The sequence below is a fragment of the Stenella coeruleoalba genome (assembly GCF_951394435.1).
Source record: "Stenella coeruleoalba genome assembly, chromosome: 1".
Classification (NCBI taxonomy): Eukaryota; Metazoa; Chordata; class Mammalia; order Artiodactyla; family Delphinidae; genus Stenella; species Stenella coeruleoalba.
In genome coordinates, this window is record NC_137169.1 from 183,572,049 (window position 1) to 183,584,921 (window position 12,873).

General features: G+C 37.9%; 1 protein-coding gene and 1 long non-coding RNA gene across 4 annotated transcripts in view; one reads left to right on the forward strand and one right to left on the reverse strand.

The window, feature by feature from the left end:
• TNFSF18 (TNF superfamily member 18) overlaps positions 1–5,519 on the forward strand; it is an 87,192-nt gene extending 81,673 nt beyond the window's left edge. For all 3 annotated transcript variants that reach the window (XM_079914420.1, XM_079914422.1, XM_079914421.1), the window contains one exon: positions 1,620–5,519. In XM_079914420.1, the coding sequence (XP_079770546.1) occupies positions 1,620–1,966 (347 nt within the window). In that variant the 3' untranslated portion in view covers positions 1,967–5,519. The remainder of the gene's footprint in view (positions 1–1,619) is intronic.
• Positions 1–12,873, reverse strand: part of LOC307182846 — a 251,859-nt gene that overhangs the window by 3,214 nt on the left and 235,772 nt on the right. The window contains exon 2 of the long non-coding RNA XR_013827275.1: positions 11,425–11,479. This is a non-coding gene — a long non-coding RNA (uncharacterized lncRNA). The remainder of the gene's footprint in view (positions 1–11,424; positions 11,480–12,873) is intronic.

Sequence of the window (12,873 nt, forward strand, 5' to 3'; positions counted from 1 at the left end):
GGTCAAACAAACACCCATTTTCAGCTGACAGAAGAATATTTCTAGAGTTAACTTCAACTCCTGTTTTCCTATACAGTGCAAACAGCCAGGCTTCCTTGCTTTGTGGAAATTAGGGAGTCTCTTTTTACTTATCTCTGCCTTTGTGATTTGTTTTTGTTTTTCTAATGAATGGAGTGAAACTCCTCATGATATGTTGAAATTTTCTTTTGATGTGGTAAAAGTTGAGAACCTCAAGTGATGCTCAGATGGTCTTTAAGTGTCCCCCATCACAGAATTAAATATGAGAACCAGTGACACTCCTTCCTGGTGACTTGCCTATGCTCAATTACATGGTCAAGCAGGAAGAAATTTACTGGGCTCTGGGCTCATTGGAGATACAGGGAGACTTTGCTTCTTCCTTTAATGATCTTTCCTTCATTCTCCTTCAGAATCTACCCTCAGAGCCTTATATCTGACATTTATATACAAATAAGAATTTGTCAATATGTTATCTCTTCCAGGGTACTTTTTTTTTTTTATCAAGGTTTCTAATTATGTGACAAAGGCTTTGCCTCCATAACAAAAATTATGGAGAATTAGAGAACAGGCCAGATAAGTGTTTTGGGAGGTAAAAGCACATCCTGGGATTCTGAAATCACACCTCTGTGTAAAACAATTAACATTAGGAAAATATGTAAATTCCATATATTCCTATGAAAATAAACAAGTCTTGACCCTTTCCCCATCCCCTTTGACAGCAATAAACCAGGGATACTTATATTTAAACAGTCAAATAATTTCCATTTATAAACTCATTAATTTACCAGTAGCTATTTTGGGAGGGTTTGGATAAAGATATCCCAAGTGTATCTTGAATGATATATACCCATAAAGAGCCATAATTTAGACACAGTGCACCTAATTCAGGAACACGGTTGTATCATTCAATCAAGATACATATATTGAGCACATACTGGGTACTACCAGGAATTCTTTTTGGTGCTGAAGATATAGCAATGGACAAAATAGAGAAGTACTTGTTCTCAAAGACATTATATTCAAGTGGGTATAAGATAGACAATAAGCAAATGAACAATGTATAATAGGCTAGATGGTGACACCTTCTATGAAGAAAACTAAAACAAGGTAAAGGGAGAGAGTGACAGGAGAGCGCTATATTTTATACAGATTGATGAGAAAAATCTCATTGATAAAGTGATACATACTAAGAAAGGCAAATATGCATCCTGCACTGCCAACTTTGGTCATCACCATCCTGGCAGGTGATTCCTCTCTTCCTTCCTCCTTTCTTCCCTTTCACAAATATCGATCGACAAGAGATGAAGTGCTACGCTAAAACTTAACCCGTGTCCCTATTCTAAATGTATTTCCTTAGAACTCCCCAAGCAAGAGATGCACTTAGGAGCTGCAGTTTCTCTAAAACAAGGAGTAGGTAGATACTTAAAATACTAAAATTGTGGTTGGAGAGAACTAGTATAGACCGGGTAAAGAAACATCCTGTAAGTAGGAAAGAACTATAATCAGGAAGAAGATGAAATAATTAAATAACTATGCTTTCCTTTTTTTTTTTTTTTTTTTTTTGCTTTCTCTCCCCCGCCTTTCTTGTAAATGTCTTATAGGACCATTACCTTCAAAATGGCAAATGCCCTCTCCTGAGCCTTCTTGTGTGACTAAGACAGCTGACTGGAGGCTGAAAATACTTCAGAATGGTTTGTATTTAATTTACGGCCAAGTGGCTCCCAATACAGCCTACAAGGGGCGAGCTCCTTTTGAGGCGCTGCTACGTAAGAATGAAGACCCCATACAAGCTCTAACGAACAACTCTACAATCCAGAACGTAGGAGGGGCTTATGAATTCCATGCTGGAGATGTAATAGACTTGATATTCAACGCTGAACATCAGGTTCTAAAAAATAACACATACTGGGGGATCTATTTGCTAGCAAATCCCCAGTTCATCTCCTAGAGACTCGATTTGGTCTCCTCTGTCCTCTTCAGCACATGCAGAGATGCCAGTGGGTAGGATGGAGGAGGAAGAGTCTCAATGCCTACAGTTCATCTGGGCATACAGATCAACACAAACAGAACTCCTCTGCATGTGGATTTTCATTTCTCATGCCTGTCTGAATAAGACTCAGAGGGAGGACCAAAGACATTTGGTACCCTTGACGTTAGGTCAGCAAAGGCACTTTACTAGTTCATGATAAAATGAATACGGGTGGCTAGAGGACAGAATCTTCTCAAAGTGTCTTTGTCTAATCCTTGACTCCCTGGGTGGAAAAAAATGAACTCTTATTCCCATGGGAGCCTTATCTGGTATGAAAAAAGATCTAGGGCAGTAGCCTGGCCTTGTTCTCATACTCTTGGGCCGTGGATTTCTTGACTTCATTCTTCCCATATTCCCATCTTCTGAGACCCTCCTAATAAAAAGTAGTCAGACTTGGAGGGTGGCCACAGGCCAGCAATACACCACTTTAGATTTGATGGCATTAGAGGATAGAGAACACTCTTGAGAACTGTTGGGACCGAGGCACAGGTGGCATTGGAATGGAACGCACTTTATTCGGGAACTTTCCTTGATTTTATCATACTCAGGACGCAGGGTGCTTTATAAAACTAGCTGGTCAAAAGGGTCATTCTGAACCTTCACATAGGGCTTCAAGAGAACTTGTGTATGTGTCTAAACATTGTCAGTAGTAAAGAAAGAGTAATCATTACTAATCATAAGATTTACCCCAGAAATTGATATTACCATTACTGTATTTTGTCATGTAATGATTTCATATTTTTAGCTAGCTCTGCACAGTTTGCAAAGTGCTTTCATATATCACATGACAATTCTATGAAGTTAGTGGAGCAGGTATTTTTGGCACAGTTTTAACAATGAGAATTTGGAGGCAGATGGAACATAGGTAACTTGTTTCAACCGACAGAACTAGTGATTAACAAAGGGCCCTGAGCTTCCCACTGTATCACACTGTTCTAGCTCTAGGGTTGGTATTTCTGCTATCATATTAGAAGTCTATAAAGTTTAGGAGATTTGATTTTTCAGGCGGTATATTCCCTTTTAGCCCAAGCATAGTTAGAGGGAAGCTACACCAATTCTTTCCTTTCTCAGCAAACTTTTCCTTTCCTTGCCTGGAGCAGGGAGCACAGCGTGTTGTTCAGGACTGACTTCAACCAAATCCCCTTCCTCACTTTGAAGAGCCTGTCTTGGTCAAATGTGTTAACTTCCAAAAAGAATGAATAGCACTCAATTCAATGACAGTCTGCCAAAGTTTTGGACTCTGCAAAATTAACTAGCTGCTTATGGGTTCTTGTTGAAAGGTATGTAATGTGATTACGTGATAACCCAAGTTAAAATATTTATGGATATTTGTAAAAGGCTACATTGTTAATTAATAGTATCACCGTGTAAAGCTAATTTAAAAATATTTGTATTGTGAGCAAGAAAAACTGCCTGGGAGCAGACTAAGCCTGAGGCCACGGTGCGTCTTAGTAATTTTTTTTTAAAAGATGTCTGCTGAGTAGCTTAGGGCCAAAGGCTTGGACGCCTGATTCCTCTGGCATATGTATATTTTCTCAGGAGATTAAAGTTATATGACTTATATTTATGGAAACTTGGTGATATTGATTGTTGTTGAGTTATAAGCAGTAGTGTGCTGGAGTGGACCAGTACTAGTTCATAAGAAGTGATTGTTAAATTTTCACAAATTATACAATCTGGTTGTTAAATACAGTCATCCTTGAAATTGGCCATGGTGGGACTATTTATACCATGGGAACTGGCAAATGCTACAAATCAGGGCTTTTCTTTTTGGAAAACCCATTCACCAGTACACCACTGCTTGTAAAACTCTCCTTAATAACTCCTCTTGGCTTCTGCGTCATTCCTGGGACAATCAAGGCAGACAAGGGAGAAAGTGAAATTGTCATACTCCTAGCAAAAGCCCCACACATCAGTGATTTCTCAGGGTAAGCAGAGGTCTCTGCAGTTGCAACCAGAAAGACAGCTACTGACAGATGACCTTTAAATTTCCCTAGTGTTGTAATTTCAGGTTTCGCTTTCAATGTATACTGTTTCCTTGTTTCTTCAAACAGTTGTTTACATTTTAAACCTATAATAAAGTATATGTTGGTAAGTCATCTGTAGCTGATTTATCTGTGGGTTATCAGACTAGAGTTTTTGATCCAGAGAATATGAGGGTGCATCAAAGAAATTCTGGCCCATATGAAACACTGCTTTTTAAATTTATTTTTAGAAGTTTTTAAATTGAGGTATAGTTGATGTACAATGTTATATTAGTTTTAGGTATACAACATAGTGATTCAAAATTTTTATATATTATACTCCATTTAAAGTTATTATAAAATATTGGTTATATTCCCTGTGCTGTACAATATATCCTTGTAGCTTATTTTATACATAGTAGTTTGTACCTTGTAGCTTATTTATTTTATACATAGTAGTTTGTACCTCTTAATCCCCTACCCCTACCCCTATCTTGCTCCTCTCCCTTCCCTCTCCCCACTGGTAACCAATAGTTTGTTCTCTGTATCTGTGAGTCTGTTTCTGTTTTGTTATATGTTTGCTTTATTTTTTAGATTTTACATGTGAGTGACAACATACAGTATTTGGCTTTCTCTGACATTTCACTAAGCATAATGGTCTATCTACATTGTTTCAAATGGCATTATTTCATCCTTTTTTATGTCAGTAATATTCCATTGTATATCTAAATTACATCTTTATCCACTTATCTGTTGATGGACACTTGAGTCGCTTCCATATCCTGGCTATTGTAAATAATGCTATGAACACTGGGGTGCATGTATGTTTTCAATTAGTGTTTTTGTTTCTTTGGATATATACCCAGGAGAGGGATTGCTGGATCATATGGTAGTTCTATTTTTAGTTTTTTTGAGGAACCTCCATACTGTTCTCCATAGTGGCTGCACCAATTTACATTCCCACCAACAGTGTAGGAGGGTTCACTGTTCTGAAAAGTTAGACTTAAGAAAATTGTTAGAAATGAATATAAAACATTTTTTTCAATTTCTTGATAGTCAAGAAAAATTAAAGTAGCATGAAGGAACTAGTTCAATTTTTTTTTTTAAACACACAGTGCTGGGCTCTAAGCAGACTCTGTCTACATATCCACAATGAATGCTCTAGATAGCAAAATGCAGACTCTTCCATTCATTTTATTTTAATCATCTACTGATTTCTATCAGCAGTTAACAGCTTTAAGGAGTTCCACACAATTTGGTTGAGCTGTCGCTCCAAGACACATAGCAGTATTGGTGAATCTCATTATATTGCTTGGGAAAGTAGACTACAGGGTTTATGTGACCTGCTCAAAGAACTCAGAAAGCGTTGGGCAATAGAAAAATGAAAATTCATTTTTTAGGGCCCATTAGATTAAACCAACTTTCTCATTGCTTCAATTGCATAATCAGGGTGGGAATCTCTGTTTTCAGCCTTCAGGGTGATTGTTTCCACCCAGCTTTGGTGTTGTCCAGGGACATCATGTGGGGCAGGGTGGGGGGAGGGTGGAGCAGAGATATTTTTCGCACAGGGCCTCAATACAGAGTCTGAGTTGGACTGAGCTGTACTGGTGAATTTAAGTTTCTTAGAATGGAAGATGAAGAGAGCCTCTTCATCTTCCCTACCTGCTTTCAGGTTGAACCTCTTATCTAATGGGCTAGTCTCTGAGAGGAATCTGGTGGCCAGAGACTAGGGTCTGACAGTGCCTGGACCTTGGTTCTTATTGTCTGTTGAATGAACAAACAAATGAATCACAGATATGAGTGTTGGTGTGAATTTAACGTTATCATGTGTACTCTGCATGACAGAATCCAATGGGCAGCCTTCAAGCTCCTTTTTTTACTGTCTCCCATCCCATCACCTACAGTTCTCAAGTACTGTCCTTCTTCCCCATCAAAACCTGTTCTCCAAACTAATGGTTACCAAGGGCGGCAGGGAGATGTGGGACGAATTGGGAGATGAGGATTGACATATATACACTACTATGTATAAAATAGATAACTAATGAGAACCTATTGTTTAGCACAGGGAACCGTACTCAGTGATCTTTGGTGACCTAAATGGGAAGGAAATCTAAAAAAGAGTAGATCTATGTATACATATAACTGATTCACTTTGCTGTACCACAGAAACCAACACAACACTGTAAAGCAACTATACTCCAATAAAAGTTAAAAAAAAAAAAAGCACCCTGTTCTCAGGAACATTGTTAAAGTAATTATGGAAAAGAAAAGAACCTTGTAAATTAACTTGCAAAAGGGTAAATAGTCAATAAACTACCTTGTCTTGCATTTCTCGAACAGGACAAAATCCTATTTGGTTTAAGCCTTGCTGGGCAGATGCACCAAGAAGCAACTGTCTTTACACTACTAAGACAAAACAATTTGTTCAGTGATCAATAGTGGAGTTTTTCAAACTGAGGCCTATGGACTCTATATCAGATTCACCCAGTACGCTTGGAAAAAAAAAAAAGATCCCCAGGCCCCACTCATATTCCAATGAATAAATGTTTCTAGGAGTGAGGCCTAGGAATCAAATTTTTAATGAGCTCTGACCCATAGGTGATTCTTATGTACACTACAGTTTAAGAACCACTGCTTCACGGCATACAACTTCGAATCTCAGCTGAATATTTCTCCAAGTAAAGACAATCAAAGCTTCTAAACAAATAAAAATTTAAAAAGCAGAACAAAAAACCAAAGTTAGTGTTGTCCATGAGACTTACCATAATCCATCTCTCATCACAAAAGCAAATGGCCTTCTATCTTCTATTTGAGTCTGAAAAACAGTCATGCTCTTCACTTTTCATAACCTAGTGACAACTTTGCCACTTGAATGCTGGCAGTCTATGGCATATGAGCCTTGCCACAATCAATATTACATTATTTACCTGTATGCTGTCAACTCTCAAATTTTTATCTCTAGCCCAAGTTGTTCTCCTTTATTTCAGACTTGTAAATTCACTTGTCTAGTCAATAATTTCACATTGGAGGTACAATGGACATCTTAAATTCAACTTTCCCAAAGTGAATCTTTTAATGTTTCCTCAAACCAGCTTTTCTTGAAGCCCTCCTCATTTCAATCATATTGCATGAGCCGAAAACCTTTGAGCCATAGAGTCATTCTTGACTTCTGTTTTTCACCCATTTAAGGAAATCATATTGTCTTTACTTTCAAAGAGAATCTGACCTCTTTTCTGCTATGGCTCTTGTTTGTGGACCAAGATTATTTCAGTAGCTTCATAACTAGTTACTCTGCTTCTACTTTTGAAGTCAGACATACTTTTTCAAAATCCCAGTTTTGCTGTTATCACTTATTTGGGTCTTGGACAAATTACTTGCCCTCTCTGAGACTCAGTTTCTTGTTTGTTTTGTTTATCCAATGTCTGATGCATAGTTGGAGCTTAATATTTGTTGAATCCAGGAATAAAATAAAATAAGTTTAAAATACCAATTAATATATGAAAGGTTTCTGATACATAGTGATACTAAAATGGTGGCTGCCATTGATTTCATTTTTATTAAAGAGTTGGATTTATTCCTAAGTTTTTAAACTGCCACTTCTCAAGTTGACCTGTTAATTTAACATCTATCTTATTCTCTTTCCTCCCCAAGAAAAGGTAAGCCCCAAGATAAAAGCACTTTATTTATTCAATGCTGTATCACCAGCACCTAAAATAGTGCTTGGAATTGAAAGGACGCAACAAATATTGAAATGAATGAACAAAAAAGATGGGATGCTGGTTCTTGGTTAGAATGACCAGCAAGATATGAGATACATATGCTGCAAACAACCTCTCAAAATAGTCTAATGTCCATTCCTCTAGGTTTTTAAAAACTCTAAGTAAAACAATGCATGGAAAATTGTAAGTATTTATGTATATAACAAGTGCTCCATAAAACTGGCTACCACAGTAAGAAAGAGAAGCAAAATGACATGTGACTGGTCATCTCCGCTTGGTCCACAATATGCAAAGAACCTGGTTTATGTGGCTTGTGTAGCTCCCATGCCCCGAGGGATGCTTGGTGCCCAGATGGCAGTCATGGGCGATTACCTCCATGATTACCATGCTAACTGGAGAGCAAGGGCTGTGACTGCTGTGTCCCCAGCTCTATTGCTAGCCTGGCACATAATCAACGAACACAGATTGCTTGTTGAGTAAGTGCTTGCTGATGTGTCTTGTTATTAAGCAATTAGAGGGTCTGATGCCACCATACCTCCTCAGGTGTGTCCCCTTAGCTTCCTAAGAATCTAGGGGTAGGGGATTAAGAGGTACAAACTATTATCTATAAAATAATCTACAAGGATATATTGTATAGCACAGGGAACATAGCCAATATTTTATAATAACTATACATGGAGCATAACTTTTAAAAATTGTGAATCACTGTGCTATATACCTATAACTTATTTAATATTGTACATCAACTATACTTCAATAAAAAATTTTTAAAAAAACTGGCTACCACATACCACCATCAGCATCATGAAAGTCATTTCATTATCCTTGTTTTCCTAGGAAGCAGTATTCTAGAGCACATTAGCTTGCTTTACTATAGTAATGCTTTCACCAAATTTTAAGGTAAGCTTGTGCCTTTGGCCTTTATTAAATATATTTATTAGAAACAGCCATGTGTATCTTCTCAAAAAATGGCTCTTAGAACCATGTTTTTTATGTTACGTATCATCCTTTGTGGCAAACACGTTCAGGAAAACTGATCTCTCATGAACTTGAAGCCATATCTCTATGGGAATTTTTTCCCACATATTTCTATTGAGCAATAAAGAGTTCAGTAATATGTGAGATTTTAGAATCCACACATTTTTCCTCTGCAAAGGCATTATAAATCTCTAGAACCTTGATTTGTTATTAACTACTTCACACGAATATTTTTGGAAACATGAACTGTGGTTTCTGGGCACAGACTTTGACAGATGCCACCTTAAGTGGTGAGTTGCTTCCTCAACAAGGCTTTTCAGAGTGGTTATTTCAGAGTGGTGAAATTACCATGTCTGAAGTCCAGGAACCAGGTTTTTAGGTCTAGAAACTGTATTTTAACAAAGTCTTAGAGTTTATACATCTCTCAGGGACTGCATAACCAAACTCTTAAGAGAGTAAGATTTAAACTAAGGTAGAAGTTTATTGGTCAGCACGTTCTCTTCCTGAAGGAAGCATTGTATGGTAATTCAAATTATAACCAGAAGGTTATTGGCAGGCATGGAATCCAAGTCAGGGTGGTTAGGTAGGGGATTCAAATGAATAATGGCCTAAGATACAAAATGCCTCTTTTACTTATTGAACAAATATTTCCTGAGGCCAAGTATATCTCAGAAATTATACCAGAGGGGAAACTAAATGAAAAGATATAATGCCTGTCCTCAAGCAGTTTAGAATTTAGCTGAGAAACATGTATGTAAACAAATGATCAGAGGACTGTATATATGATAATTAATGTGAGTAAATTAGTCCATGGAAGAGACGAAGGAGAACCTGAACAAGGACAATGGCATTGGTGATGAGACTGAGAGAAAAATTTATGACATAGACTCACCAGACTGTAGTGATTGTGGTAGGTACCACCGGGGTTTCTGCCAAAGTCATAATGGTTTCCTTATCAGACTTCTTTAACCACAGGGGTGGGTTTCAGCAGCCTCATTTTCACCATGTGAGCCCATTCTCTTAGCCAGTGTTGACTTGTCTGGAATTAACTGCCCTGGCATGATCTCTTGACTGGAGAAGATAAAAATTTGATAGCTATGTGATAGCCCATCTTCCTCCTATAGAGTGGACTGAGAAGCAGAGAGACCCAATCTGGCTGAGACAGAAGAATGAAAGGGGTACACAGAGAGAAGCAGAAATGAAAAATGGAAAGAAACGCCACTGAACTGCTCTTGACCCATAAGGCCCAGCTATGTTCTTACCCCTGGATTCTGTAAGAATCACTGCAGCTCTATGACAAATTCCCTTTTACTTTTCCCCACTCAGCTACCTTAAGTTTTCTTCTCCTAATTGAAATCAGAGTCTTAACTAGTAAAGCGATCAATTTAAGGTGAGGGATAAAGAAGAAGGAAGGACCTTGCTCGACAAAGTGAGGAAGATGGTGATGCTTTCATGGTAGGGGATATGGAAGGAGGAACTAGAGAAAGTTTGGGATGGATGAGATAATGAGTTCAGTTTTATAAGTATGATTTGAGATGTCTGTAGAATATCCCAGTGGGCATTACTAGTATATAGCTGGAACTCAGGAAGAGTCACATGAGATGGGATTAATATTTGAAAGTCAACAGCCTTTAGAATAAAGTCAATGATGTGGATAAAATAACTATAGAGAGGGTTTAGAGAGGGAGCAAACGACTGAGACCCGGTGAGCACCAACAGTTGAAGACAGGCATAGCAAAGGAATCCTATAGAGTAACAGCCAGAGACAAAGGAGGTCAACTGGAAGAAAAGCAGGCCTAAAAGACTGAGAATGAGGGTGTGGTCAGTGATGTTAGAGGCTGCAAGAAGTCAAATACTACGAAGATTGATAATTGCTCATTAGACTCCACCGGTAAGTAGTTGCTGGTGTCATCAGCAAGGTCATTTTCAATGGCGTAATGGGAGAAGAATCCAGATTTCAAGGACTGAAGAACAAATGGGAAGAATAGCGCCAGATGAGGAGTTAATGGAACCTGAAACAATATGTTATACTACTTTTTGTAGAAACTTGTTTGTAAAGAAAAAAGAGTTGTGGAATGGTATAGGGTGGGTAATCTCAGGGCAAAGGGAAAGAAAGAGGCATCTATCTGGTAAGCAGACTACATGTTAATGTTGGTCAGTCAGGGTACCCTCTTCCCAGCAGAAGCAAGCCTTGTGCAATAAAATGAGTTGGGCAAATCCAATGCCCTTTCGTAGGAATTTGATCTAGAACATACAAGGGAAAAGTACCACTTAGCAGTGGAGAAGTTAAATGATGCCATGGAACTGTTGACAGGAAGAATAGAGCTAATGTAAAAGGAAAAGCAGGTGCTGCCATGAACAGGAGGGAGGGAGGGAGGGAGGGAGAGAGAGAGAGACCATGAAACTTGTTGGAAAGAAAAAGTTGAAAACAGTCAATGCCCAGAGATGCTTCAGTTTCTGATATAATTTCAGTTCCTGTTCTAGGCCTTGTAAATCATTTTAACAAACCATTTTTTTTCCTTGAGTTAGTGTAAGTGGATCTGTTTCCTTTCAACAAAGTAAGGTCCATCAACTAAGTTGTCTTTTCAAGATGTTTTTAAAAACATCTGTTATTTTCTAGGCTGTATCATCACAGGGGAGGCAAATGAGTACTGTGGTTCAGAGATGGGTTTAGATTTAGATAGACCTGAATTTAAATCCTCACTCTGCTACTTACACTTTGTGTGAGCTTGAGCACTTTGCATAACTTCTCTGGGTCCAGGTGTTCTCATCTGTAAAGAAATAATAATTATTTCTACCGCATAGTATAATTTAAGGATTAAAATAAAAGAATGCACACACACACAAAACTCACCTCAGTGTCTGGCAATAGAAAGTTAAATAGATGCCAATTATATTTGTGTTATTATCAGTTTATAATTAGTTTTGTTAGGCAGCCTTTCTCTATCTTAAATATCTTTTTTAGTTTCAGTGAGTTCCTTCTAGCAACTAAGTACATATTCAGCTTCTTCACACGTTATATATTTGCATATTGATATGTGAATGCTGCTTGGAATAATGAATACTGAAAAGCTTTAATCTCTGTGGCTTATTCTTACTAGCTGCCTTGTCTTAGATCTTCTCTAGAAACATAGTTAAATGGAGAATACACTTTATTTAAATACATTTTATTTAAGTTGCAAACATAATAGTGATTTTATCGTTTATAAAGATCTAATTATTCATTCACTAATTCATTCATTTATTCCACAAATATATGTCAAGGTTTTTCTAGGTACAAAGTGCAGTTAGGTGCTATAGACAATGTGAAACTTTGTAAGACATTGTGATTTAAGAAGCTATATCTAGTAAGAGAGATAGATGGATTCACAGAATTATAGAGCTAAAAGGTACCTCATACAAAGAAAATCAATCCCCAATCTGTCATTTACAAATGGGGAAGCTGAGACACAGTGAGGTTAAGAAGTAATTCAGGAATTCAAATCTGGATTGTCCAAATCCCAGCCCAGTTCTTTTTTCAATTAGATCATCCAATACAATAACGAATGAAGCAAGTGCTATGATAAGCATAGGGCTATAATAAAGGATAACACATTCTAGCCAAATGAGAGAAGGGGGAAGAATTTTAATTCATGTGTGATGAAAGAGTAGGAGGCAGGCCTACAGGCAGAGGGTGAAGTGTGAGCAAAGGCACAGGGTGCGGAAGACAGTGTGTGTGGTCCCCTGCTGGTGAAGGTGATAGGTGGAGATAAGAGACGGGAGCTGACACTGAACAAAAAGGAAACCACATCCCAAGCAGCTGTAGTGCTATTTCAAGGAATCTCTGCTTTACTATTTAGGGGCTTTTTGTTTTTTTATTTTAGAAATTTATGGCTTGATGGGACCTTTTTCAGAGAAGGTAGCTAAGGTAGTTCAGGTAGCATGGTGAAAGGTGGGTGGGAGGGGCAGAGCAAGACCACCTAAAAGGCTAATGAGATAGCCCCAGTGAGGCGTGATCTATAGTGGCAGAAGCAACAGAGAGGAGAGGAGCTCAGACAGAAAAGCAATAGTAAGAAAACATGGATCTTGAAGAAGAAGACATGGTTATAAGAACAATGATTTTAGTTATGACTGAAACAACCATCTCAGTATTTTAGATACTCCGTTTTAGCAACAAATGGATAGA